General features: G+C 42.7%; 1 protein-coding gene across 2 annotated transcripts in view; it reads left to right on the forward strand.

Moving 5' to 3' along the window:
• Positions 1 to 24,274, forward strand: part of TTLL6 (tubulin tyrosine ligase like 6) — a 36,831-nt gene extending 12,557 nt beyond the window's left edge. Inside the window, exons 4-16 of one of the 2 annotated variants that reach the window (XM_060281430.1) lie at positions 134 to 252; positions 371 to 501; positions 2,565 to 2,721; positions 4,468 to 4,611; positions 5,940 to 6,025; positions 7,726 to 7,951; positions 9,778 to 9,959; positions 11,837 to 12,025; positions 15,013 to 15,169; positions 16,701 to 17,000; positions 19,608 to 19,974; positions 22,197 to 22,398; positions 23,677 to 24,274. In XM_060281430.1, coding sequence (XP_060137413.1) covers positions 148 to 252; positions 371 to 501; positions 2,565 to 2,721; positions 4,468 to 4,611; positions 5,940 to 6,025; positions 7,726 to 7,951; positions 9,778 to 9,959; positions 11,837 to 12,025; positions 15,013 to 15,169; positions 16,701 to 17,000; positions 19,608 to 19,974; positions 22,197 to 22,398; positions 23,677 to 23,683 — 2,253 coding nt within the window. In that variant the 5' untranslated portion in view covers positions 134 to 147 and the 3' untranslated portion in view covers positions 23,684 to 24,274. The remainder of the gene's footprint in view (positions 1 to 133; positions 253 to 370; positions 502 to 2,564; positions 2,722 to 4,467; positions 4,612 to 5,939; positions 6,026 to 7,725; positions 7,952 to 9,777; positions 9,960 to 11,836; positions 12,026 to 15,012; positions 15,170 to 16,700; positions 17,001 to 19,607; positions 19,975 to 22,196; positions 22,399 to 23,676) is intronic. The other variant, XM_060281429.1, reaches the window with a different exon arrangement.
• Positions 24,275 to 25,023: the final 749 nt, after the last annotated feature.

Here is a 25,023-nt window from a genome sequence, read left to right on the forward strand (position 1 = left end):
AGCGGCAGCATTTTAGATTTAGATGTGTATTTGTTGTGACCCTCTGAGTTGAACAAGCCTCCCCACCCGATGTTTCCTCTTGCAGATGTATCTATTAAATGCTGATGACACCATTCTCTCTTCTGTGATGTAGTGCGACGGGCTGCTATGATGTGTGGCCTCCGGGAGGCAACTGAAGTTGATGATTGGACTCTGTATTGGACAGATTTTTCTGTCTCACTGGAACGGGTGCTAGAAATGAAAACTTACCAGGTACTTGGTGTTTCTTCTGAAGTGGTGCAGCTAAAACGTCTACCTTCATTTTTTCATTTATGAGAAAGATCCGAAGGCCTAGACAACAACCAGGCTTTTGTCTTGGACTCTTTTCTAGAAAATAAACCATTTCCCTGGGATGCTGGAAATCTGTAGGAAGGATCTTCTGGCCAGGAACATGGGCAGGATGCTAAAGCTTTTTCCGAAGGAATTTAACTTCTTTCCCAGGACCTGGTGTCTTCCTGCTGAGTGAGTCTTTCCTAAATCATTTTCCATCTTGGCTCGCTTCCCCTCATCATCACAGGGATTGAGGAAACCAGGTGGACACAGAGCGGAGAAGCAAAGTCGGAAGGAGAAAAAAATCTTTTGTGCAAATGGTTTTTAAAAATCATTTTATCAGGTCTTGTCTGGTAAAATGCCACCACCCCACTAAGGGCACATTTCCACTTGTGCCATGCCTAGAAAGTGGTTTTCCCCTTACCTCACTCCATTCCAAAGGAAAATGCGCTCTTTACCTATTGATCGGAAGAAATGGAAATCTGAAGAAAACCTAAATTGCCATTTGCTCCGACTGAGCACTAAAGAGCGGATTTCCCTGGGTGGCAGGGAAGCAGTGGAACAAGAGGAAGTGTGGATAAGCCCTATGTAGCTTATCATAAATGATTCTGTCCCGTGGAAAAGCTCTTCTGGACAGTTGCCTGAGTGGGCTGTGCCTCTTGTCCATAGGCCACTATCTCCCTGCCCACCAGATCAACTGGTGAAAAAAATGGCACATCTTCTCTGTGACTTGTGGGGATGGAATGAACCAAATGAATGCATCTGAGCATTCCACAAACCTCCGTACAGACACTCTTGTAGGGTTGTAACCTTTTCCTACAGGAAGGGCTTTTTTTCAGCTGGAACTCACCGGAACTCAGTTCTGGCACCTCTCAGGTGGGTGCCATTGGCATTATAAGAGAGCGAGGGAGGGGCTCATATTGAACTCCAGCACTGCTTTTTCTAGAAAAAATAGCACTGCCTATAAGGAGAGATGCCGCAGCCCCCTAGCCATTTTGATTGGTCTTTTCTGCATCTTTTTCATCTCTACGTTTATCCATTTTCAGATGCAGGCATCTTTATCTATGTGGACTTAGGCCTGGGATCCAATACAATTAAAGAGTTGTAATGAAAGAATGAGGCAGCAGGAGTGGGCAAATGCCCTTCAAATAGTGGGATACCAAGAGATGGGACTTAGACCCCTTATTTTAACTGCTGCGCAATGTTACCAACATTGTTTTCCGTCCTCATCAACTCAGGATCTGGAGAGAAAGCCTAGTTGCCAGACTCAGTTCTGAAAAAGGCAACATCCTTTCAGCAGGGTTATTATTATTATTACAACAACAATTACTACTACTACTAATAGAGCATGGTGCTGATAACACCAAGGTTGCAGGTTCAATCCCCGAAAGGGACAGCTGCATATTCCTGCATTGCAGAGAGTTGGACTAGGTGATCCTCAGGGTCCTTCCCAACTCTGCAATTCTATGATCTCTGGTTCTACTGCCTATATTTATACAGGTACCTACTGAGAAGATCCATAAAAAAGCAATAGTACCAAAATGAATCACTGTGGAAATAATAAATATGGGGGGTGTTAAAACTTCGTCCTCACTCAGGGGGCCATATTACCACCCCAGTCCTTTAATGCAGCCTTGCAAAAACAATAAAAACAAGTACCTAGTCCACAGCAATTTGTTTACGACTCTGTTCTTCCTCCCCACACCAATATCTATATTGCAAAAGTAAAAGAGATCCAAATTTTGTCAAAGGTTTCTTTTTCGCTCTCTGGAAGAGTATTTCTTGCCATCGATGAGCAGGTGAATGATTATTTATGTCTCCTCTAATGGGTCAAGATACTTGGTTTGACCTGCTGAAAGGATGCCCTTTAGCTTTAGCCTGCATGAGTATCTCTGAACTGACAGTGTACCGTATGTGAGAAGTGTGAACTTTCCCATAGCTCACTCATTAAATGTGGTCGCTGCAAGATATTGGCTGCATCTTGTTTTCCCTTTAGCTATCTGGTCATGACTGGGATTGGTGAGGAATGGAAGGATGAGGGGCCTAAAGGGAAGTGGTAGTGTGAAAGGCAGCAAAAGTTTCTTCTGAATGTCTTGAGAGAGAAAACAAACAATCTTAGATCCGGGGTGGTTCATGATGGTATCAAGCCTATTTCCCATTACTATCACTACTTTAGCTTGAACTATTATTATGCCACTGTCTGGTACTACATCAAATGAGAATGTATATTTTGCTTTCCTCCTCACTGCTCTCAGCTATGGAGAACTGCAAGCATTTGGCAGGTCAAAAAAACACAAAACCTACATCTGTAAGCCAGACTCTGGTTGTCAAGGCAGAGGCATTTTTATCACAAGGTCTGTGAAAGATATCAAACCTGGAGAGGATATGATCTGCCAGCTCTATATCTCAAAGGTATCCCCTTTTATTAGTCTTCGAAATGGGCTGCCTGTGTTGCCTGTGAGTCCCTTTAGCTCAGGCACAACTCACACCATCCCTTACCATTCAGCATGCTGGCTGCTGGGATTGATGGGAGTTGGAGTCCAGCAGCATCAGAAGGAAACAGGCTCCTCATCCCTGCTCTAGTCATTGGTTGCTGCAATACTGTAGATGCTCATAGTGTACTATTTCAGGGAAGTGCCAATCCATCAAAAATAATGTTGATCAGTGAACCAACTCTGAGAGAAGGAGTTGTATTGAATGGGTCCTAGCATCCAGCACCTAGAGAGAGCAGCTGCATGATATCAGGGTGAAAGATGCTAAGAGGGGACTGAGACTGTGGGGAGATTTGGGAATGGGAGTGCTCAAGGAGGAAGGGGGCTGAAGGAAGGGGAATACATAGGCAACACACTCAAAAGCAGGAGTCTTGGCAAAAGTGGGGCAAAGCAAAGAGACTGTGATGGGATGACTTTTTATTCTAGGATCCATATTTTTCTATATAGTCCCCATGCTATCCAGATCTACTGCATATTTTCGCCCCTGAAAAGTGCTTATTGTAGATTGATTCTGCATTACCCAGAAGTGTGTCCAGTTGAAAGCAGATGAAAATGGATGTAAGTGGTCCCAGCAATGGTGGGTGCATCCACACCTGCCCAATGATGTTGTGGGTGTGTATATAGCAAGATCGCAATCACTACCTCCTTTTTCATTCAGCCAGGGCATCATTCCTTTTCTCTATGGCTCCCGATAGCAGGATTAGATCTAATGGGCTGAAGTTGCACAGGGCATGACCATTGGGGCTAACCATTAGGGGGGGGGGGAAACCCCTTAACAGTAAGTTTTGGTTTGGGCAGAAAACAGGTAAATAAAAAGAGAATTTTATGGATGGCAAGATGCAGATTTGGGACAAGTACTCTTTGGTGAAACAACCCCAGCAGAGGTTTAAAATATACAGCAAAGTAAAGTGTGGAAATACAGGCTGTTAGACCAGGCTTCCTCAACCTCGCCCCTCCAGATGTTTTGAAACTAGAATTCCCATCATCCCTGACCACTGGTCCTGCTAGCTGGGGATCATGGGAGTTGTAGGCCAAAAACATCTGGAGGGCCGGGTTTGAGGAATCCTGTGTTAGACCTTTCAAACAGTAAGAGCAGTTTAATAATGGAGACAGTTACCTGGGGGTAATTAGTCTCTTCAAGCAGAGGCTGGACAGCCATCAGCTGGGGTTATTGTAACTCTAGGTTTTCTTCATCAAGAAGTAGGGGGTTGGACTAGATTGCCTACAAGGCCCCTCCGCTTATTAGCACAGACATTTCCTAATGGTTCCCAGAAAAAGGTCAGATGTGAACATCCAGAGAAGGGAGTTCTAGAGTTCGACTGAAGCTGTGCCTCTATTTGTAACATTCTGGTGTGAACATGGAACAAGGGTGGGGTTGAATCACTCAATGCATACAGTTGGAATCTTTGTGAAAGAGAGAAACTCAAGCCATTTTGGCCTCCATGGGTTAAATACAACATGTGAATTAGTACCCAGAAGGCTTTAGGAAGCCAGTGAACCTACCCGCGCGCCCCGCCCCCCCCCAGCCCAATACACTAGTATAATAGTGGCTTTTGTGTGGTTTTCTAGGCAATGTTGCATTCTCCAGATTTACCAAACTACTACTGCCCCTTTAGATATCTAATTTAAGAATTTTATCTCTCTCCCTGCCCCCACCCTGCCACAGCCTTTCATCATTGATGGCTTCAAATTTGACCTTCGGATTTATGTGCTGGTAACATCATGTGAACCACTACGGGTTTTTGTTTATAAAGAGGGCCTTGCGCGCTTTGCGACGTCTGCCTACTCGGACCCATCACACAGCAACTTGGTGAGCAAGGGAGGTTCCTGTTGACGCGACCAAGCACGCTTGTAAGAAATATTGACGGCTTTTGGTCCAAACCACATAATTCATCAGGTGCTTCCTCGGTATTTTCCAAGAATTACGGTAATACCCAAGCCTTGTGGTATCAAAAGGAATGCAGCAATGTTGTAAATAACAGCCATAAATCATTGAGGGGTGGTGTGCATTCATAAGGAAGCATCTCACGCAGCTGGTTTGATGAAATCAAAAGTGTGGGAAACAGCGGTACCTGCAAGGAGAAGAGTTCTATGCAGCATTCCTCCGGCTGGAATGATGGAGCTGCTTGCAGATCCCGCTGTTTCTTTGTTTGTCCTGTGAAATAAGCATCACTATGAGAAAATGCATGGGGCCAGGGGACACTAAGGGGTGCATTTTGTGAAGCTCAGAACTCCTGCACCGATTTAAGTTGGGTTTTTAACATATTTTGTACCTTCTGTCCTTTTGAAGCCTGCACAGCAACCTTTGCCTACAGAGCTAACCCTGAAGTTATTTGTTAATGTTAGTTTTGAAGGGGCCTTTTAAAAAAAACAGCAACTAAACAGCTTTGGGGGGGGCGAGGGGGAAGGAGCAATTTGGAATAGAGAAGTAATAGAACAAAGATGTTGCTTAAACCTTTTAATGCTCACTACTTCTCCACTCTAAATCATCCCTCCAGCCACTTTTGCTCCTGCGGAGTTCCCAAAATGCATGTTTGCCTGTGTTCTGTTACATAGCTTTGCGTGGAAGATATAGTCATGCCCTAAAGGCAATAAGGATGTCTGAGGCCACAGCCAATTCTCAGGCAGAGCCTGGTTGTCTGTGGTTTGATTAAAATAGTCTGCTCTCTTTATTGTCCAAATAGAACAACAGCCACCTTGCTGAGATGTAGGAGGGGGTGATAATTTTGTCATTTGCCTTGCTTTCATTCTGAACTCATGTATTTTATGAAGAACGTCTGTGTACATATTGTTATCTCTTTCATTTTTATAATTCTGTGAATGTGACATCACTTTCCTTATGTGATCTATTCTGATTGCGGAGCTTGGAGTCCAGAAATATTGAAACTACCCCAACCACCACCATCTAAGAGGTATGTGCTCAAAATTCCAATTGGAATTAAGGAAAGTGATGTCAGCTGCGTAGGTCCAAAAGGGATGTAAAGGCCATTCAATATACTGTACACAGCCTGGTAAAGGTAAAGGTGCTTCCACTCCACCTGCCACCCCCACCCCACCCCAACATCCTGAAGAAACAGCATAAGGGAAGCAGAAATCTCTCTAGCCTCATAACCTGCTTGTTTGTTTAATTATTTACAGGACGACGTCTGTATGCACCTGACTAATTATTCAATTAACAAGCACAGCGCTAATTTTGTACGAGACTCAGACTCTGGTAGCAAGAGGTACAGAATGTTTTCTAAAATAATCACAGCTGGGGGGACGCTGGGGGGCCTGTTCTCATGAATCTTTATGGCCATTTCATACGTGTTTAGGAAACATTTCTCCAAATTCAGCTGCAACGTGGTTCATTCTCCATCATTAGGTGAAATAAATCATTTAAAAAGCTCAGATGAGTAACAGCAGGGTGCCTGGAGCAGGCGAGAGGAGCCTGGATTTATCCCCCCCTAAAGGAAATACAAATGAATTTGTTGCAAATGGAATTGCTGGATTGCCGCCCTCTGTTTTATTGTTTTCGGTGGGTGTAATTAGCCTCCCCTCTAAATCTTGCACAGAACGGTCAGTTCGATCTAATTATTGTTGCCTCAATATTTCCCCCTCTAGAATTTCTTGGCTTTTCTGTTGATCACTAGCGCTGTGTTAGTCTGCTGGCTGAGGCTCTTCTGCAGTGCTCTGCCCACTGCGGCAAAGGCTTGGTTTGCTTTTGGTATTTTCCCTTAGTATTATTGTGCTTTCCCGGTAAGCAACTGAAATATCAGCAGTGCAGCCTGACTTCTGCAGTGCTACGCTGTGCTGCTGTCCAAAAACGGGGTCTGCAATGTGGCAGATCAATAGACAAGTGGGAGGAGTTACTAGAACAGATGCCCCTATAACTCCAGTGCCAAGGGATCATTGCCGGTGCCCTGATTTGATTTTCCATCATATTTGCTCACTCTCTGTCCTTCTACTTTTCAAATGTTTGGCTCGCGGTTCCTAACCTGGCAGAAAGATAGCTTTAAAACTCAACTTTTCAAAGCTTTTAGGAAACTTGTGTCCAAGGGTGGGGGGAAGCATTTACAGTAATCTGTTTCTGAGGTAGGCATAAGAGTTCCATGGGGCTTTAAGATGTGGTCTTAGAAACAGGAGTTTGTTCCCAATGGCTCTCGCCACTCCCCTGTGCCATGGTTAGTGAAAGATGGGAAGTGGTTCTATGGCATGGATGACCCTATGTTGGTCCCAATTTCCCCTGTGGATTAAGCATCCTCCGGACTATTTTTTTTTGGGGGGGGGGAATGAACGAATTCCTATGCCCCACAAATAACCCAGAGATGCATTTTAAATAAAAGGACACATTCTACTCATGTAAAAACACGCTAATTCCCGGACCGTCCGCGGGCCGGATTGAGAAGGTGATTGGGCCGCATCCGGCCCACGGGCCTTAGGTTGCCTACCCCTGCTCCAGAGTGTCCCCTGTAGCTCTGTTCAGCCTATCTTCAGGCTTTGGGCCTGGCTTTTATTTATCTCTTTTTTGGTCTAACTAACAACATGAAATGTTTTCCTTAGCTAATTCAACATTGCAGGGGGTTGGACTAAATGACCACTGCAGTCCCTTCCAGCTCTACAGTTACGTTATTCTATGAATATGAGTTTTCGGTACCCTCTGTAAGACCCCCCTCTCCCAGTATAATCACTCAGTCTTCAGTCTGGATGGGTCAAAACTGTCAGAAGGATGGGCTTTCTCGCCTTCCCCATTGTTTTAGAAGTATTAACTGGTAGCTATCCGGATTAATTAATGTGAAGGGGAAAGTTGTGCATATGGTCTTAGCTTACGGCTGCAGCAGCCCAACTTCTCCGTGCTGAAAGCAGCAGATAAAAAACAGAATGCAAGTCCTTCAGGTATGTTCTCTCTCTCTCTCTCTCTGCCCCCCTCCCCAATTTTTTCAAGGAAGTTGTCCACCTTTAATGAGCACATGGAGCAGAATGGCTATGAAACTGAACAGATATGGAAGGACATTGAAGATGTTGTCATTAAAACACTGATATCAGCCCATCCTATCATCAAGCACAACTATCTCACTTGCTTCCCCAATCACACCATGTGGAGTGCCTGCTTTGAGATCCTGGGATTTGACATTTTGCTAGATCGAAAACTCAAACCATGGTTGCTCGAGGTATGTCCCAACAAAGCAAATGGCCCTGAGCTTAGACTCAGAAACGTCTGAGCTCTCTTTCTCTCTCTCCTACTTTTTTTGGGGGGGAGGGGGTTAAAGAAGCTGCTACTATTCCCAAAATGCATTGATAAAACCCACTTTGATTTTCCCCCACCTTCCGTCAGTTTGTTGCTCTTGTGCCCCGTGGCAATTCTTCCAAGCATCCGGATGCCCAGCAGAGGGCGTTCGGCTACAGGGAATGTATTTGGAGTTGTGTGTTTTTTTATAAAAAAATCACACTTGCCCTTGCACATTGGCGTTCCAAACTGGGAAGACAGTCAGTTGGTTTCGTAAACAAATCCTCTAAGAGGATCCAAAACAAATTGGATCTGCCAAATTGGGTCAGAGCAAAAGGTTATCCAACTCATTTTTCTGAGTTCTGGCAGCAGCCAGCCAACTTCCACAGAGAAGTTCACCAGAAAAAGGCAAGCAGGTTGTACTTTTTGCTGTCACATATCTAACAGCCACTAATGGATTTAGGCTTTATACTAAACTCAAGCTGTTTAAGCTAACTGTCCTCATGATGTCCCATGATGGTCAGTTTCATAGTCTAGTAGTTACACATTGCACTCCATAGTATTTCCCTATCTTTATCTTAAGCCAGTTGTCTGTCTATTGTAGCAGAAGCCTCTGGTTTACATTTTTTTTTGCCTTCCTAGAATCATAGATTTCTAAACTTCCCATTTTAAGGACTCGTGGTTTTGTTAATTTTAGAAAGAAAGTCAACAAAGCAAGGCATCCATTAAAATATATCATCGCGAACTGAATTTATTAATGACCTTAATGTATTTAAATGTACATTGGACTACATAAAAGAAAAATGAAAAATACTTCCATTAGAAATACAAATTCAAATGTAACCATAAAATCATCTGTACGGTTATACAGTATGTTCCAATTATGTCTGTACATACAGGCTCCAATATTTAAACAAAAAGGAGTTGCAAAACGCCTCCTGCTCTTCTAACCATGATTGCAAATTTCTTATTCCTGAGAGGACTCTTCTGATTTATTATCATTAAGCAGCAGTTGTTCAGTACGGTGTAAATGTAGTTTGTTTCGGTTACCTTTGGAAACAACCACATCTCCTTTCAGTAAATTAAGAAGAAATCCATAACCAGCATTTATGGTTTCCAGTGTGATTAAATTTACATGGCATGCTAAGCCGTCCAGGATTTAGAAATGACAACTTGTTGTACAATTTATTTTCTGTATAAGCCTAATTTTGTAATAGTCTGTCTCTGCGTCCCGGTTTTTCACCTTGGCGTGTTGGAGGGTATGCCCCTGATGAGTATTTTATACAAATACAGTTCTAGGCCCCAGTCTTCTGTATTGAACTGTCTCACTCCTCCCTAGCTTTGCCCTTCAAAATCTACTTGTTCCCAACCTTTAAAAGCCAGAAACCAAATTAGAAGATTCTGCAGCCTTTCCTAAGCAACTAGGAGGGAAGTTGGTGTGTGTGTGTGTGTGTGTGTAAATGTGGTAAGCAAATAAATTCAAAGTTGTAGAGATGCTTAAAGTAGAATTCTGATAAATCTCTAGGAGTGCCATAATTGAAGGAGCAGTCACCAAGGGTCTCTCTCAAGGTAGCTAATTGCATGTGATTGATAATTAGATAACTCAAATGCGCGTCTTCAACACTGAAAGTTTTAAATGTTGGTTTCAGCTTGCAGTACTTCTCCAGTTAATAGGTCTTTGATCTCCCAATGCTATTTTTCTCCCAGTAATTTTTGTGTTATATATTTCAAATTGTAGCAAATTCAGATATAGGTTTAATTCCTGTCCAGGTGAATCACTCTCCAAGCTTCAGTACTGATTCGTGGCTGGACAAAGAAGTAAAAGATCAGCTCCTGTACGATACTCTGGTTCTTATCAATTTGGGTGCATGCGATAAACGGAAAGCATTGGAGGAAGAGAAACGGCGAGGAAAACAGAGGCTCCTTAAGCAGGGCCCCTATCGGGAATCCAGGTGGGACCTTTTCAGTTCTTCTGCTTCTTGGGATTACACAGATAAGAATTTGTAAATCATCAGCAAAACACGTTTAAATGCAATGGATTTTAAATCTTTTGGCTCTTACACGGGCCATACAAAAAACAATCAAATAAGCCTATATTTAATATAACTTTCAGTCCATTTAGTAGTCCTCTTTAAATCAGGATTACTCAGATGTATTAAAATAGAAATTTACAGAGTGAAATTAGCAAAGTGTTGATGAAGCCAACACATTATCTGGCAACCTGGGCTGCAACTAAAATATATGCATTGTTGCAGCTGAAAATGGAGCCGTGTGCCTAGTTTCGCCCACCACTCCATAATGTCTGGTACAACTTACCCATATCCTGGTGATGTCACAGCATTGCACATTTCTCTTGAACTCTGCTTGTTGGCTGTTGTTTTTAGATGCACCTGTATTTTAGCATCTAGTTTTTGCCTTAGCAAAAAGACTGTATAACAACGTAGCTAACCTATAAGCAAGCACACGACACCTCACTCGAAACAACTAAGAACATTTCTCAAAGGGGAACACGTAAAAATGAATCCATCTGTCTATTGGGGAGAGTATACGGCTCACAGGCTTTGGGTGTGATATGGCCAGGTTTTGTGCATACTGTATATGCCGTCTCATCACAGGAAAGCAAGACGCAAGTTTTGTAGTATTATTTTTTTCACTCCTAAAAAAAAGCTAAATTTGTGCAATTGTGCCACATCATTCCTGCCATCCTGATAAATTGGATAGAATATGCTGGGGAAATGGGGGGGGGGGTAGGCTTGAGATGCGGTTGTAAAATATTGAGGTTTTGCTTCTCTTAAAAGAAATAGCACATTACAGTACAGCAGAAAGTGTTTAGTGCTGGAACATCAAGCAACAGTCCATGGTGCATTAGATAACAGTGTGAATATTTGTGCTGTAGGGCTCAGTTATACTTGGGGCATAACTTCAGGGCTAGATCATCCTTATTGTTTCTGCTATGCAAATTTTCTAAGAAACATTAGAAGAGCTTCACAGCCTTCTCAGCAAAGATAGGGTGTAAAGCAAGAGGAAACTCGCTATTTCTGTAAGCATTGAGTTATGTGCCCAGCACAGAACAGAACTAGTTGGTGCAGAAAAGTGTAACTTGTGAATCCTCATACCCCAACGTAAATTTTGAAAGAACAGGACTTTATTTGTTCTTTAAGTTTACCTCTTCTTTCAGCCACCGTTAAAGCTAAGTAGTTCAAGAAAGAGTAAGCATGCAAAGTTGGATTACATACACAGAAAGTGTAAGTGAGCCCAGCGGTGGCTCCCACTCTTACAGTTTTCTAAATGTCATTAGTGTGCTTAGATATGGGTAGGTCTTGGACTGAACAAAAATAGAGCTGGATTGCAAGATCCCGCCAGGGTTTTGGGCAGCGTCCTGTTTCTTTTCTACCCTCCTTATCTTTTCCTGTGACGAAAATAAGGAGCGATAAAACTGAGTTCTTACATAGCAGAAAGACTGCAAGGATGGGCCTTCCTCCTTCCCGGTCTGGAGAATGCAACATTGCCTAGAAAACCACACAAAACCATTATTATACATACTAGTGTATTGGGCTGGGAGGGCAGACAGAAGGGGGCCTGCCAAAACTGCACACACCCCGGTTTCCGTCAGAGCTCTTTGCACCTAGTTAATTATCATAAAAGGGGGGGGGGATATGATACAGTTTTTAAACTTTGTTTAAAAGCTGTATAAACAAGCTTTGTCCTAGTGGGTTGAGTTAAACAGATATAATTTAAAGGCTGAAATGGCAACATGAACACTAAATGGAGAGGTCTCCCACTGCGGACGTTTTCTCTGTTAACCGTTTTTCTTGGGTGATTTTATCAGGGCTGAGGAATACAAGAACTCCCAGGCTGCTTGGCTCCAGCAAGCGGAGACGTATGAGGAAAAAAATATAGGAGGCTATCGCCGAATTTACCCCAGTTCAGATTCAGACAAATACGACAAGTTTTTCCAACACAATAATTCAATCTACCAGGAAACAGTAGCTTCCAGAGCACGTGAAGAGTTTGCCAGGTAAGAAATAACATTTTTCTCTGTTTTGTCTTAAATAAAAGGGAGATGTAGGAGGACTTGAGGTTGCTGGGGGTTTTTTCGGGGGGGGGGGATGGCTAGGATCAGTTTATTGTCTTATCCATGGGCCATTAGTATAGAGCTATGTAACCGTTAAATCTTTCCATTTCTTCATTTCAAGGTAGCCTTCTTTCTGTTTACTTTTTAAGCCAGGGCACTGGAAAACTTTGCTGCCATCTTTTCTTCTTTTTTACTAAATGTATCGGTTGAACAAGTATTTGGAGAGTACAGCAGATGTTCTAGTCTCACAACACAACCTGCTAAATTGTCATCCAGCCCTGAATTTAGTAGTTCTAGTCTCCCCCCCACACACATTTTCTTCATGTGTGTGTGTGTTTTTTCCTGGCAAAGGCTTATGTGTCTGTGTTTTTACGTTTATGTAACTTCCTGATGAAGTGGCATCCACACACACTCAGATGGTCTTGTTGCAAATTACCCAACAGACATCTGTACTCACATTGATCAAGTGTCATTGTCTCATCAGAGGTTCTACAATGCCAATAATGTCCACCACTTCTCTAATGGACTAAATATTAGATAATAGATAATACCTATAAGATAGCACCAAGACAATCTTCCCCAGCCAGGTAGGAGAAGGGAAGGCAAAGCCTTCAACAGGCCTTGGCTCTATCATATCAAAGGCTCCCTCTGAGGAACTGTTTTTATTTCTATCATATGCCTATCTAGCAAAACACGAATTATTGGTTTAACTGCACTGCCACACCAAGTGATCCCAGTAGTACTGATATTGTGGTGGATCAGGCATCCACAAATTCACTTGGCAGGGTAAGTGCTCCCCAGTCTTCTGCTCCTTAAAACCCTAGAAACCCTCTTTTTCCTCCCCACAACTCTGGAGAGGGAAGGAAGAGCACTCATATCAAGCTGAGCTGGGGAGCAGGCACAACCCATGCAAGCAATCAATAGTATAATAAGCCATATCTTGGAGTAATGAATTCCAGGAGTGAATTGCGTGCTGTGTGAAAGTGAGCTTTCGGTGCTTTACTTAGTGCCAGTTAACTTCATTGAGTCGCCCCGAAGCCCTCTATTTTCAGTGCTTCTCTGAGAGTCATAAATTTGGAAATGTGTGTTAGAAGATGCCAAACTACATATGCCCAAACATCGCTTGGTCCTGACCAATTAACTCCAGAACCCTCTTGCTAATTTGGTTTTTAAAAGTTGTTCTGTTAATGGTGTTTTATAGAAGGTGCATGTTTTACTGATGATTATTTTATTATATTTATGTTGCAGTTGTGATGTTCGACTGTGCTATTATTTACTGCATGTAAGCCGCTTTCTCACTCATGCAAGTGAAAAGAAGCATGGAAATATAATAAAAAAGATATGATTTAAACTATACCCTTCAGACGCTGACATTCCATGTCCTAGAAGTCCCCACCACCAGATTGTGTGGCCCTGGTTGTGAAAGGAAGCATACTTTGCTTCAGGGTAGCCAACTTGGCACCCCCAACGTGTTGCTTGACTTCAGCTCCCAAAGGAAAGGAGTTTCACTGCCCTTAAAAAAAAGGCAATTGAAAAAGGATAGAGTTAAGGTCAATTATTCAGTTATAGACTGTATAGGCATTAGGGCTAAGTGATACCTGGTTTTCAACATTGCAATATATCACAAGCTAAACACTGTGATGTATTGCTATATCACGATGTCTGAAATAAGGATGGAAATATGTAGAGATGGAACAGTAGGGCCGGGCAATATCTGGTTTTCAACATCACGATATATCACCATACAAACATCGTGATATAGCAATATGTCACAATACCTGAAATAAGGGTGGAGCTATGTCAAGGCACTGACTGGCTTCATGGTTTTTCCCACATTGTGGTTTTTGCATAGCACACACACTCATCACAATTTGCAATATATTGCCAGGTCAAAAATTATGAAACTGATATCATGATACAGATTTCAGACTGGTTTTGGGCAATATATTGACATATAGCCCAGCCATAGACATACATTTTTGGTATTCCTTACGATAAAATGCATAGTATACAGTTAATTTATACAGATAGAAGGAAAGCCCTTCTTTATCTCACTTACAGGCCACCGCCAATTAAAAATAAGTGCTCCATAATGCATAATGGCCAGATGTGTTTCAATGTTCTGTTGTCTTTAGTGGCCAGTGATTACTATCTAAGACTAAAATAAATACTGTACAAATCATGATGGTCAGAACCTTGGACAAGCAAAACATTCATTCAGAAACCAAAATACAGTGCAATCTTACCACTCACCCTTATGCTTCTTATAAAAAAATAAAATTCTAACGGGTGTTTGGATGCACAAATATTTTCAAAGATCAGAGTTCTGGTGTAGACATGTCACAAAGATCAGTACACAGCCACAGGGTGACATGACTGCATGCACCTACCATTTTTTATCTTTTGCAATACGCCTGGAAGTGTTGTAGCATTATCAGTCCAACTCCTATCTGCCCCAGCCAGCACTGCAAATGGTTACGGATCATGGCAGTTGCAGTCCAGCAACACTTGGCGGTCATCACTTTAGCTGGCCCTGCCCTGCTCTTCTTTATTATTGTATCACATTCTGGCCCTAGTTAGACCTTGGACATTTCCCTTTTTACCTACCTTCCCCTGCTGATGGCTGGGACTGCTGAATTGGCCCATATTGTCTGGCCACGTACACTCTCATTTGCCAATTTGGGGAAACACATGCCCCATGTCTTGCTATGCTGCCCTCATACAATAGGCAACCATTTGGGCTTGGCTTAAGAGGCAAGGCCACTCTGCCTGGCATTGATCCCATGCACTTTCGGGGGGATATTTTTTGGGGGAGGCTACAAGGGTTTGCAAACCCAGTGTAGCAATCTTGACGGTAAGCAGCGCCCGGTAGGCAGCCTCCTCCCCATCTTGAGTCTGTTACAAACTCCTCTGTGCAATGTCATCAACAGGCAGCAGCTCCAAGAGCTGCGTCTCAAGAAAGAACAGAAAGCAGCGCTGCCAAGAGAGAAAAAGGCCGAGCTGCAGGGAGAGTCTGGTGGAGAAAAGATAAAGCTTCCCAGGCAAAAGATGGTGACCAGATCAAATGTGGTGCCAGTCTCTGCCCAGGTAGGACTAACACAGAAACGTTTTAGCTAATGAATTATTACACACACACACACACACACACACAAACACACACACACAGAGAGAGACACTACTATCTCTGGAAAAGTAGAAAAGTAAATTGAAAAGCCCTCTCAATTCTCTGCTTCTGTAAACTAATTTTAATCACTCCCCGCCACCAAATGCCATATCCAGACTAACTTGGATTAATCAGTATCCTGCAGAAAATTCATCTTAAGCCAGATGGAACTCCATGGAATTTAAGATTTGCCCTTATATAGTTCAAATGGCCCAGATGATAACCAACTTGCTTGCCATGTTGGTGGTCTGGGGTAGCTCTCTCATTGTTACTTTTTCAACATCTGCAGAATCTACCCTTTCCTCTCTCTACCTGCTGCTAAAGATCCTTCCCAGAGCTCTAGTCTCCTGCCTAGACCCTTGCAGCTTCTTCCTTGCAGGCCTCCCGTTCCATTGCATCTTTTCTGTCTGGCCAATTGGAAATTCCCTGCTAAATTTGACTTTCTATCCCTCTTCCACTATTGTCATATTGTGTCTTGAGTGTAGCTTATTGCTGTGCTTCCAATTTGTTTTATTTACTTACCGTATCGCCATTCCCCTTTTCCTACAAGGGGTTCCAGATGATGTTTATAAAATTCACAGGATGGTGTGCATGGAGATATATCATTTAATTCTCTCAGCTTTGTGAGGTAGTTCAGGCTAGGGACAAATGGATCAATTCCTCATTTTCTAAGTTATATTCAGTTTTCTACATTTCTGCATGAATTTGATTTAAAACAAAACCTCAAATGAAAATTCGTTCATTAGTGTGAACTCTGAATAAACACATGCCTATATGCAGTTTTAATTAATGTGCACATTTTGGTAAGCAATTTCCCCTAATAGGATGCATTTTTCTGTTATTTTCATAAATAAATTCATTTTTTGCACACTTCCCCCAAATATAATGAATTTTTGTAAATATTGTTTGGTTGGAGAACTGCATTCCAAAATTCAGATAAGTTTGCACTTGGAAGAAAGGCTGTGTTTCAGTTCACATAACATTTTGGTACTAGTAGGTCCACATTTTAATGCAAACTGTTTAGAATTTGTCCTCTATCCCTCATTTAGAATAAGAGGGGATGTTGGCTCATTTGGTTAGAGCATGATGCTGATAATGCCGGGGTTGCAGGTTTGATCCCTGTATGGAACAGCTGCAAATTCTTGCCTTGGACTAGATGATCCTCTAGAATTCTATGATTCTATGACTTTCCCAAAGCCAATGGTTTGCTTTCACCTTTAAATCTCTCTGCTTCTCTGTTTCTTTCTCTGTACTCATTGCTTCCCAAACCATCATGTGATTTTAAAAAAAGAAGTATGTACTTGAGTGTCTAAACTGATGATATTTAATCCTAGCAACTAATAAATTCTGAACTAATTTAGCATTTGTGGGCTTGTAGGCATACTCGCGCGCACACACATTTCATTTCATGCCTGAATTTGACCTTGCTTGGTCTTTATTTTTCCTCTTATTCAGCCTGAGGATTGTTCAGAGTCTGGGCCTGGGAGTACCCTCCTGCTTGAACATCTTGCAGATGAGAAAGAACCCAAGAAAGAAGTGACTTGTGATTCTTCGGGCACCTCTCAGCATCAGAACCATGAGACAGACAGCAGCCCAAAGACCTCTGAAAACCTACCCGTGAGACCTTACAGTTCTGTGCCTGACCTTACAAGACAGACTGCACCCCGCATCCAGGAGCAGTATAATTCCAATCCAGAACTGAGGAATACCATTAACAGCCACCATTCTGCAACAGATGTGAGCTTTATATCTGGAGTAAGTCATAAAGTTGTGTTTCTGTTGTAAAATTACTGCTGAATTGGATCTCGTGCTTCACCACACAACAAAACACAGAACAGGCCTTTTGCCCTGATTTGTTTTCCGTTCCAGTGGGCTTTCTCAGATTATTACTGGGCAATTTTAATATAATATATCTGAACAAATTGGCTTTTATTTGTTGCATTTCGAAATGATGCATTTTTAGATGCTATATGTTTTGGGTTGTTTACTGTTAAGTGGGTGTGTAAGCAGTTAATGAATTATTTGGTGTATTTTTATATTATTAATAATGTAAAGAGAAAGAAAAACATCTCTAAAAGAGGGGCAATCGGTTTTGGGGGGGACTCTTGATCAAATATGATAGGGGTCCATAGATTTCATGTTAAGAACATAAGAAGGAGTCCAGCTGGATCCAGCCCAAAAGCTAATCTAGTCCAATATCCTATTCTTACATTGGCCAACCAGGTGCCTTTGTGAAACCTGCAAGGAAAACCTGAGTGCTGCAGCCAGGGTGGATTTGATTTAAATCAAATTGATTTAAATCACAATTTAAATCACTAATCAGTAAGACTTGATTTAAATCATTATTATTTTTACAGAAAGACTAATTCTTCCTGGTATAAACTTAATACAGTATTTACAACCAGATGAAGGTTTCATTTTTAGAATAATAAATTTTCAGAGTAGTTTTTACTGATTTGGTTATACTGTTAGAAATACATAGACCGATAATTATGAAATTATTGTGAGGTTTAATAAGCTAACTGTTTATATTTGGACAACTTTTCTGCTGTACTTTATTGGAAGGAGAAAAATAATCATTTCCTTAACAACAATTTAAACAATTTATTTAACTCAAACAATAACATTACAGCATATGTATCCATGTTTGTTAACTGATGTGGTCTGAGTTTTAGCACACATGAAAAAAACTTAATCTGATGCTTATTTCCTGATGGATACCCTTTGGACCAGGCATCCCCAAACTACGTCCCTCCAGATGTTTTGGCCTACAACTCCCATGATCCCTAGCTAACAGGACCAGTGGTCAGGGATGATGGGAATTGTAGTCCAAAACATCTGGAGGGCTGAAGTTTGGGGATGCCTGCTTTGGACTATAATATATCTTAAATAGAAAACTATCTTTAGTAAGATTTTTTCCTCCAAAAGTGTTTTATTTTAAAAATCCAATTTAAATTTTAAAAATCCAATTTATTTATTTTTTAATCATTGATATATATTTTTATCCACCCTGGCAGCAGCACTCTCCTCATTTCTGTCAAAGAATGGGCAGAGGAGGAATGGTGGAGACCGCCTCCTCATCCTGACCCTTCCAGGGAGGAGGAAGAGGAAGACAGTATAGATTTACAACAGGGGTTTGCGGGAGGTCGCAGCTCAGAGGCAGATGAGGGGGAAAGCTGGGAAATCATGGGAGAGCCAGAACAACACCATGCTGACACGTTGTCATGAGAAAGCATTCCAGGCCCCCCATCTCCCAGAACCCTGCGAGCCTTAAAAATAGGAGAGCAAAGAGCTCAAAGACAGAGGACACATAGCAGCACCCATAGAGGTGACAAATGAGGAAGTGAGAGAGACGAGGGGTGGAGATTCACTCTGGACAACCCCATTATACAAGAGGCTGGATTCTGTAGCCTCTCTCTGTAAAAATTGAAATAAAAAAGGGTGATAAGAATCTTTTCCTTGTCTTTATACATTCCTGGGCAGCTAGCCAGGAGCAGCTGACGGCATCCTGACAATTTATCACAATTCCCAATGCCTGTGTCCAACAGCGGCTGTAGAACAGGCACCCCCAAACTCGGCCCTCCAGATGTTTTGGGACCCATCATCCCTGACCACTGGTCCTGTTAGCTAGGGATGATGGGAGTTGTAGTCCCAAAACATCTGGAGGGCCGAGTTTGGGGGTACCTGCTGTAGCACATAGGCATCATGCCTAGTAGCTGCTGATAGCCTTGCCCTCCAGGAATATGTCAAATCCTCCCAAGTTATCTTATCATAGAATCATAGAATTGTTGGAATAGTTGGAAAGGACCCTGAGGATCATCTAGTTCAACCCCCTGCAAGGTAGGAATTTGCAGCTGTTCCATATGGGAATTGAACCTGCAACCTTGGTGTTATCAGCATCACACTCTAACCAACTGAGCCATCTGGGCCGACTAGGAGTGAATTCCACAGTTTAAGTTTGTGCTGTGTCAAGTACTCCTTGGGGGGGGGTCTTTCCTGATCTAACATTCAGCTTCTTTGGATGGCCCCAGGCTCTTGTATTCAGAGGGAGGGAGGGTTGAGAAACTACATTGGTTCCAGGCATTGGTTCCATTTTTGCTTCTGCCAGGTATTTTTATCAGTCTGGTAGCCACCAACATGAAACTTAGGTTACTCACTCCTAAGTGCAAAAAGTCTAAGCCAGTGTGTGGCAACTGTACTATTTTCTGGGTCTCTAACAGCTGCGTTATCAGCGAGGTTGATCTGATTCTTTGGTTGTGTTTCTATGTCACTTTCCGTTCAGATGAATCCCAAAGCAGCTTAGGTCTGTCAGGCATGTGCAGCAGGGACTCTGTAATAGCCCTTCCTTCTTTCCCTTGCCAGCTCCAGCCAGCAGATGAGTTTGCAAAAGCGTTGTGCGGTAAGGAGAGCCCATGTGCTTCCAAATATTTTCCAGCAATGGCCGTTCCTCGTGCGAAGAGTTCGTCAGCGACCAAAATGGCTTGCTGCAGAAGTCCACCTATTAAGAACTTCCGTCCGTTTGGAGAACCTTCCTTCCGGTTTCGTGTCAGAGAAAACACAGCCTCCCCAAACTCAGTCACCCCGAGGATGAGAACTTTCTATGGGAACGACAATGAAAAAAGAACCCTCTTGGCCTCTGAATTCTTCAGCAAGCTGGATTTATCACCAAAGGAAAGAAAACTCAGGCTTCCCTTGCAGCAGCACTCTCATCACTTGGTCAGCCGAGCACGTGAGAGCCGTTTTCTTGGCATCCTTCTATCACTTTGCGCATTGTATCTCTGTCATAAGGGGCAGCCCATCCATGGAGCTCCAGGCGAAACCATTTGCCCTCAGGCAGCAGATTTGCCCCCCCCCCCGACCCTACACCCCCTCTCCACCACCACTGCTGCCAGTCCCCGCACCATCGTCATGGCACCATTGCCTTGACTGCTGCCTCTGTGCCCTTACCACTGCCACTGTGTTCATAGCAGCAAGCACAGGTGCAGCCACAGGCAAGGGTGCAGTGGCAGGAGCAGGGCTGGCAGCAGAGTGGGCACAATAGTGGGAGCGTCGCAATTGGGGAGCTGGTGGCATTGGGGTAATTTGCCTACAGCAGCAGTATGTCTCAAGCCAGCCCTGTCTGTTATCATAATGCAAGGGCAGAGCAGAACATGCATAGATATATTGATCCAACAGAATGTGAGATGCTGTACAGAAGTGCCTGGTTGTTTTAAAATGTTCAGGATTTTGATTTCTTGCGTTTGGGGTGTATCTAATAAGTTTTGCATGGGCGGGGGGGGGGGGGAGATAGGCGCTGCTTATTCACTACTTCCAATCCACATCTTCCAGGTGTGTAGAGTGGTTCAGTAATAATAATATTATTATAATTTATTATTTATACCCCGCCCATCTGGCTGGGTTTCCCTAGCCACTCTGGGCAGCTCCCAACCGAATATTAAAAACACAATACAGCATCAAACATTAAAAACTTCCCTAAACATGGCTGCCTTCAGATGTCTTTTAAAAGTAAGATAGTTGCTTATTGCCTTGACACCTGATGGGAGGGCGTTCCACAGGGCGGACGCCACTACTCAGAAGGCCCTCTGCCTGGTTCCCTGTAACCTCACTTCTCATAGAGAAGGCTCCGCCAGAAGGCCCTCGGAGCTGGACCTCAGTGTCCGTGGTGTTATCCCCCTGGCCAAATGTCAGAGAAGAGCTGGTACAAGATCTGCGTAGGTTATGGCAGATGGGGAGGACTGTACAAACCCAAGTCTCACCGCAGCTCATTCTTTGTAATGCTAAACTGTGGTTTATACACAGCTAGTGCGTTGAGCAATCAGGTCTTGACCACAGGAGCTAGGGATGTGAGGGAATTCCAATGGAAACAGAAATGGAAACAGAAATTGACAGTGTTTGCATTATTCGTCCCATGTCTGGAACGGAATCAGTCCAGCAAATCCATGGCTTTTTTCAGCCCGAACTTACTGGAACTCCAATTCCAGGTGGACACCATTGCCATTATAAGAGAACAAGGGAGGAGTTTGTGGTGAATTCCAGCACCTCTTTTTCTAGGAAAATAGCATTGGATAAACCTGTTGGGCAATTCACTGTTGTTACTTTCGGTCCATGAATGATACATAATTGCTTATATTTTTCTTCTCATTTTGTATTGATCTCTTTCCATGGAAATGAATGGGGTGGAATAACATAATGACAACACAATTTACATAATTCATTATGTATCTTGTGTATGTTCTATAATTTAGGGTTGCCATATTTCCAACCTGAGTTGCCCAGACATTTTAAACCATTTTCAGAAATTCAGCCTGGACGCTGCTTGTGACAGATACAGGGCAGTACAGAAAATGGACGCCTTCCTACATCATTCTTACATCTATCTTCTCCCAGAAATAGAAGTTCAGTAGCACTGCAATGACCCCATGACATTGACAGTGCAATATCTGTATAATTTCTCTCTCCACCTGCAACTGGCGATTGATGCTATAAGATCAAGTCTGACTCTGAATCTTTGCTGTTATGGAGACTCATATTGTATTAGGTCTGCTGTCTGTGCAGATATACCGGTATACGCTCTTTTTCTTTGTAGTGAAGATGAGATGGGTGGGGGTGAGTGCAGGTGATCTCTCACCTGGGACCCACAAAACAGGTGCCAGCTTTGATCAACCCTGGTACTGCAGATGACTGTGAAACAAAAGTAGATAGGCAGATACCAGGTAGGTTATGTGGTTTTGCCTGTACTTGCTGGAGAATATGCCCAATGTTGACCGAGGAAACACCCAGGTTAGGAGCCCCATTGTGCTTCAGTGTGGCGTTCCAGCACTTACACGTTCCATCTTATTTTCTTGCCTGCTGTCAGATCCAGTTAAAAAAAACACAAAAAAAACATGGTCTGGCGATACTGCTCTGCGTATTCAATCGCAGCACATAAATCTTGGTTTTTGTGCTACACAGAAAGTGCCTCGCTCCCAAGAGAAATCCTGAGCTGCAGGAGCGCTTCGTACAAGAAGCCAACAAAATACTACAACCCACAACTCGTCACGCAAAGGACAATGGTTCAGCAGCACAGCTTGCAAGACCTACTGGTGATCTCGCAGATGAACAACCAGTCCAAAAAACCCAGTGACCCAATGTTGGAAGAGAGTTCTGTAAACAGGTAACCGGCAAGTGTGGCTGCCAAGTTTCGTTAGCAGAAGTTTAACATTTCTGAAGGTGCTGGGAAGAACCGTAACTTCTAAGGCAAGTGGATCATTTTTTGTGAACCGCACAAGTGTAGTGGTTCACATACTGAGACCTCCGGGTATAGGGCGGTATATAAATTCAATGAATGAATGAATAAATGAATGGATCATCCTTGCAGTCAATGCACTCCAATCATCTTCCAAGACTGTACTGCACTTGGAGTGTGTGGCAGGGGGTAGAATTCAAGCTTCTACACTAATACAAGAAAAACTGCTTTCTGATATGTAAACTATTTGCAAACTATGCACGTTAGGCAAATGTATGTACACTTCTTCATTTGTTTCTGCTTTCTTTGGAGAAAGGCAAGGATTGGGTTTTGGCCTTTAAACCTCTTCCTGAAAATTCTGCTCAGCTCTGAATTTTCGTTTCAGGGATTTCAACAGGCCTTTGCACTTCTAAGCTTTTGCATTTTTAGGGCTCAAAACATACTATTTTTGAAAATGACATTGCGGTTCTCATAATGTTTAAATTTCCACACCCAGGACCAAATCTTGCACTTCAGGGGAAGTATAAAGTTCATCAGAACCTTGTATACAGCTAGGGGTGTAAATGTTGAACATTGCTACTATAGTAGCTATTTCATATAGAATGAACATAATTCATACGTGCAATTTTACAGGTAATCCAGACATTTCTGCCAGCCTGTTGCATTGCAGTAGTTTCCATATTGTCCTCCCATTTTTTTCTGAGACCTGATCTATGGTGATATTTTTGAGTTAAAATGAAATTATAGTGCCATTCAATGACTGGGCAAAGGGCTATTGAGAGTACCCAGAGCAATTCTCCCCTTAATTTTCCTCTTTGCCCCTTTATTTTAAAACATAGGCCTGTCAAACTCTGCCACTTTAATATTCAATCCTGAAATGAGCCTTTATCAGTCCATTTTTGTTCTCTTGCTCGTTTATTGGTTTCTTTTATTTTTCTCTAGAACGAAAATAATAACAATGACCATTTGATTTTTTTCCAACAACAACAACAAAAAGATGGCAGCATTCTAAAGCTCCCCAAATAGACTCTTTCAGGACCATTTCAGGAAGTAACTAATTAAAATGGCCGAGAAGTGGGCATTTGCAACTGTGGTAGTTGTTATAATAGGCTGTTGGTGGTCTTTGGGGCAAAACACTTGGTGCTATTGTCTTTATCTTCCAGTTCTGTTTCCTCAGCATATCATTGTATTCTTCATTCATTCCAGGGTCTGAGTGGATCTTTCGCAGAGAACATGCATGGGATGGTTTCTGGAGCCCGAAAGATGCTATTTTCTATTGAGGGGCATACGGAACCATTTAAACTGTTCAGCTGTATCCTTTCCAAGTGAATTCCTATGCAGCCAGCTCCATGAAGCCTGTGAAATCTGACTTGTAAAGATAATCGGGTCTTTTTTTAAAAAAAGTGGCTCTGAGATACTGGAAGCTCCTGATTTTCTGCTCCCTGTGGAAGTATGTGGATGGTTGTTTGCCAACTGGAAAATTCTCCAATTTCTTTTAAAACGAGAGCTATGTTTAGTGCAGAGGTGTGTGGAGTCTTGCAGAGAAGGATGGTATCTCCTGCACTGCATTTTGCTGATTGAATCTTAAGGACTGAGCTTGATGTGGCACATGCCGTTGTGCCTGTTTCCCTTGATTTATATTTTTTTGTAATGAGCATCCGCTTCAGAGGCTACAACTGGAAGCGGAAACACAGGAGAAAAGTAGATACCTAATTCTTCTCACTCCAATCGTTTCCCCCACTTTTAAAAAATCTTCTTTCAGCTGATTTTGCATCTGCAGAATCCTATGTTTTCTCCCTAAGGGAAAAAAATGCTTGGAAAGGACAGTTTTGAGTAGAAAAACAGCAGAAGGGAATAGGTCTAAGCAGTCCCTCCCCCTGCTTTCTTCTGTTCCCTATTGGCAGCTCCCAAGGATGTATTTAATATTTTTTTTAATTCAGGGAGATATACATGTCCTGTCTAGTTTAACTCTAAATTCCTCGCATTTTCCAAAACAGTGTTACATTAGTAAACCTAGAGAAAAGTTGCAAAGAACAGACCGTTCACCAATCTCAATAAAGGCTTAAAAATGGCAAAGATTTGCGTGCAAAGGGGTTTGGCTTCCCCCACTGGAATAAAACTGAGTCCTGTACACCTTTGGATGGTGTCTGCAACGTCTGTAGTTGTAAATTATTTGCTAGGGCTCCTGTGCTTTTCTCACAATTTTCCTTGCTGTGGGTCATATATCTTTGCCCCCCAATTTAATTTACTTTCCTCGCTTCCCTGCTGCATATCCATGCTCTCAGCGCTGTTTGGCGGGAGGAAGGGATAGTGAAGTTGCACTTAAAACTCTCCACAGGCCCCAAATGACTTGCAAGGCACAAATTGGGCTGTCATATTCTTGGCATGAAATATGGGCCTGCTCGGAAAGAAGTGCAGTGACTGCGCCACACAGACTTTCTTATTTGGGACAAAGTCCCTGCAGTTGCATGTTTATCTTACTTTAAATGAAAGTTTATAGTCATGATTACTGGGAGGCGAGGGGCTGGGGCTTCCTGGCAGGACTGAGACTTC

The sequence above is a fragment of the Zootoca vivipara genome, chromosome 13 (genome assembly GCF_963506605.1).
Source record: "Zootoca vivipara chromosome 13, rZooViv1.1, whole genome shotgun sequence".
In the NCBI taxonomy this organism is placed as follows: Eukaryota; Metazoa; Chordata; class Lepidosauria; order Squamata; family Lacertidae; genus Zootoca; species Zootoca vivipara.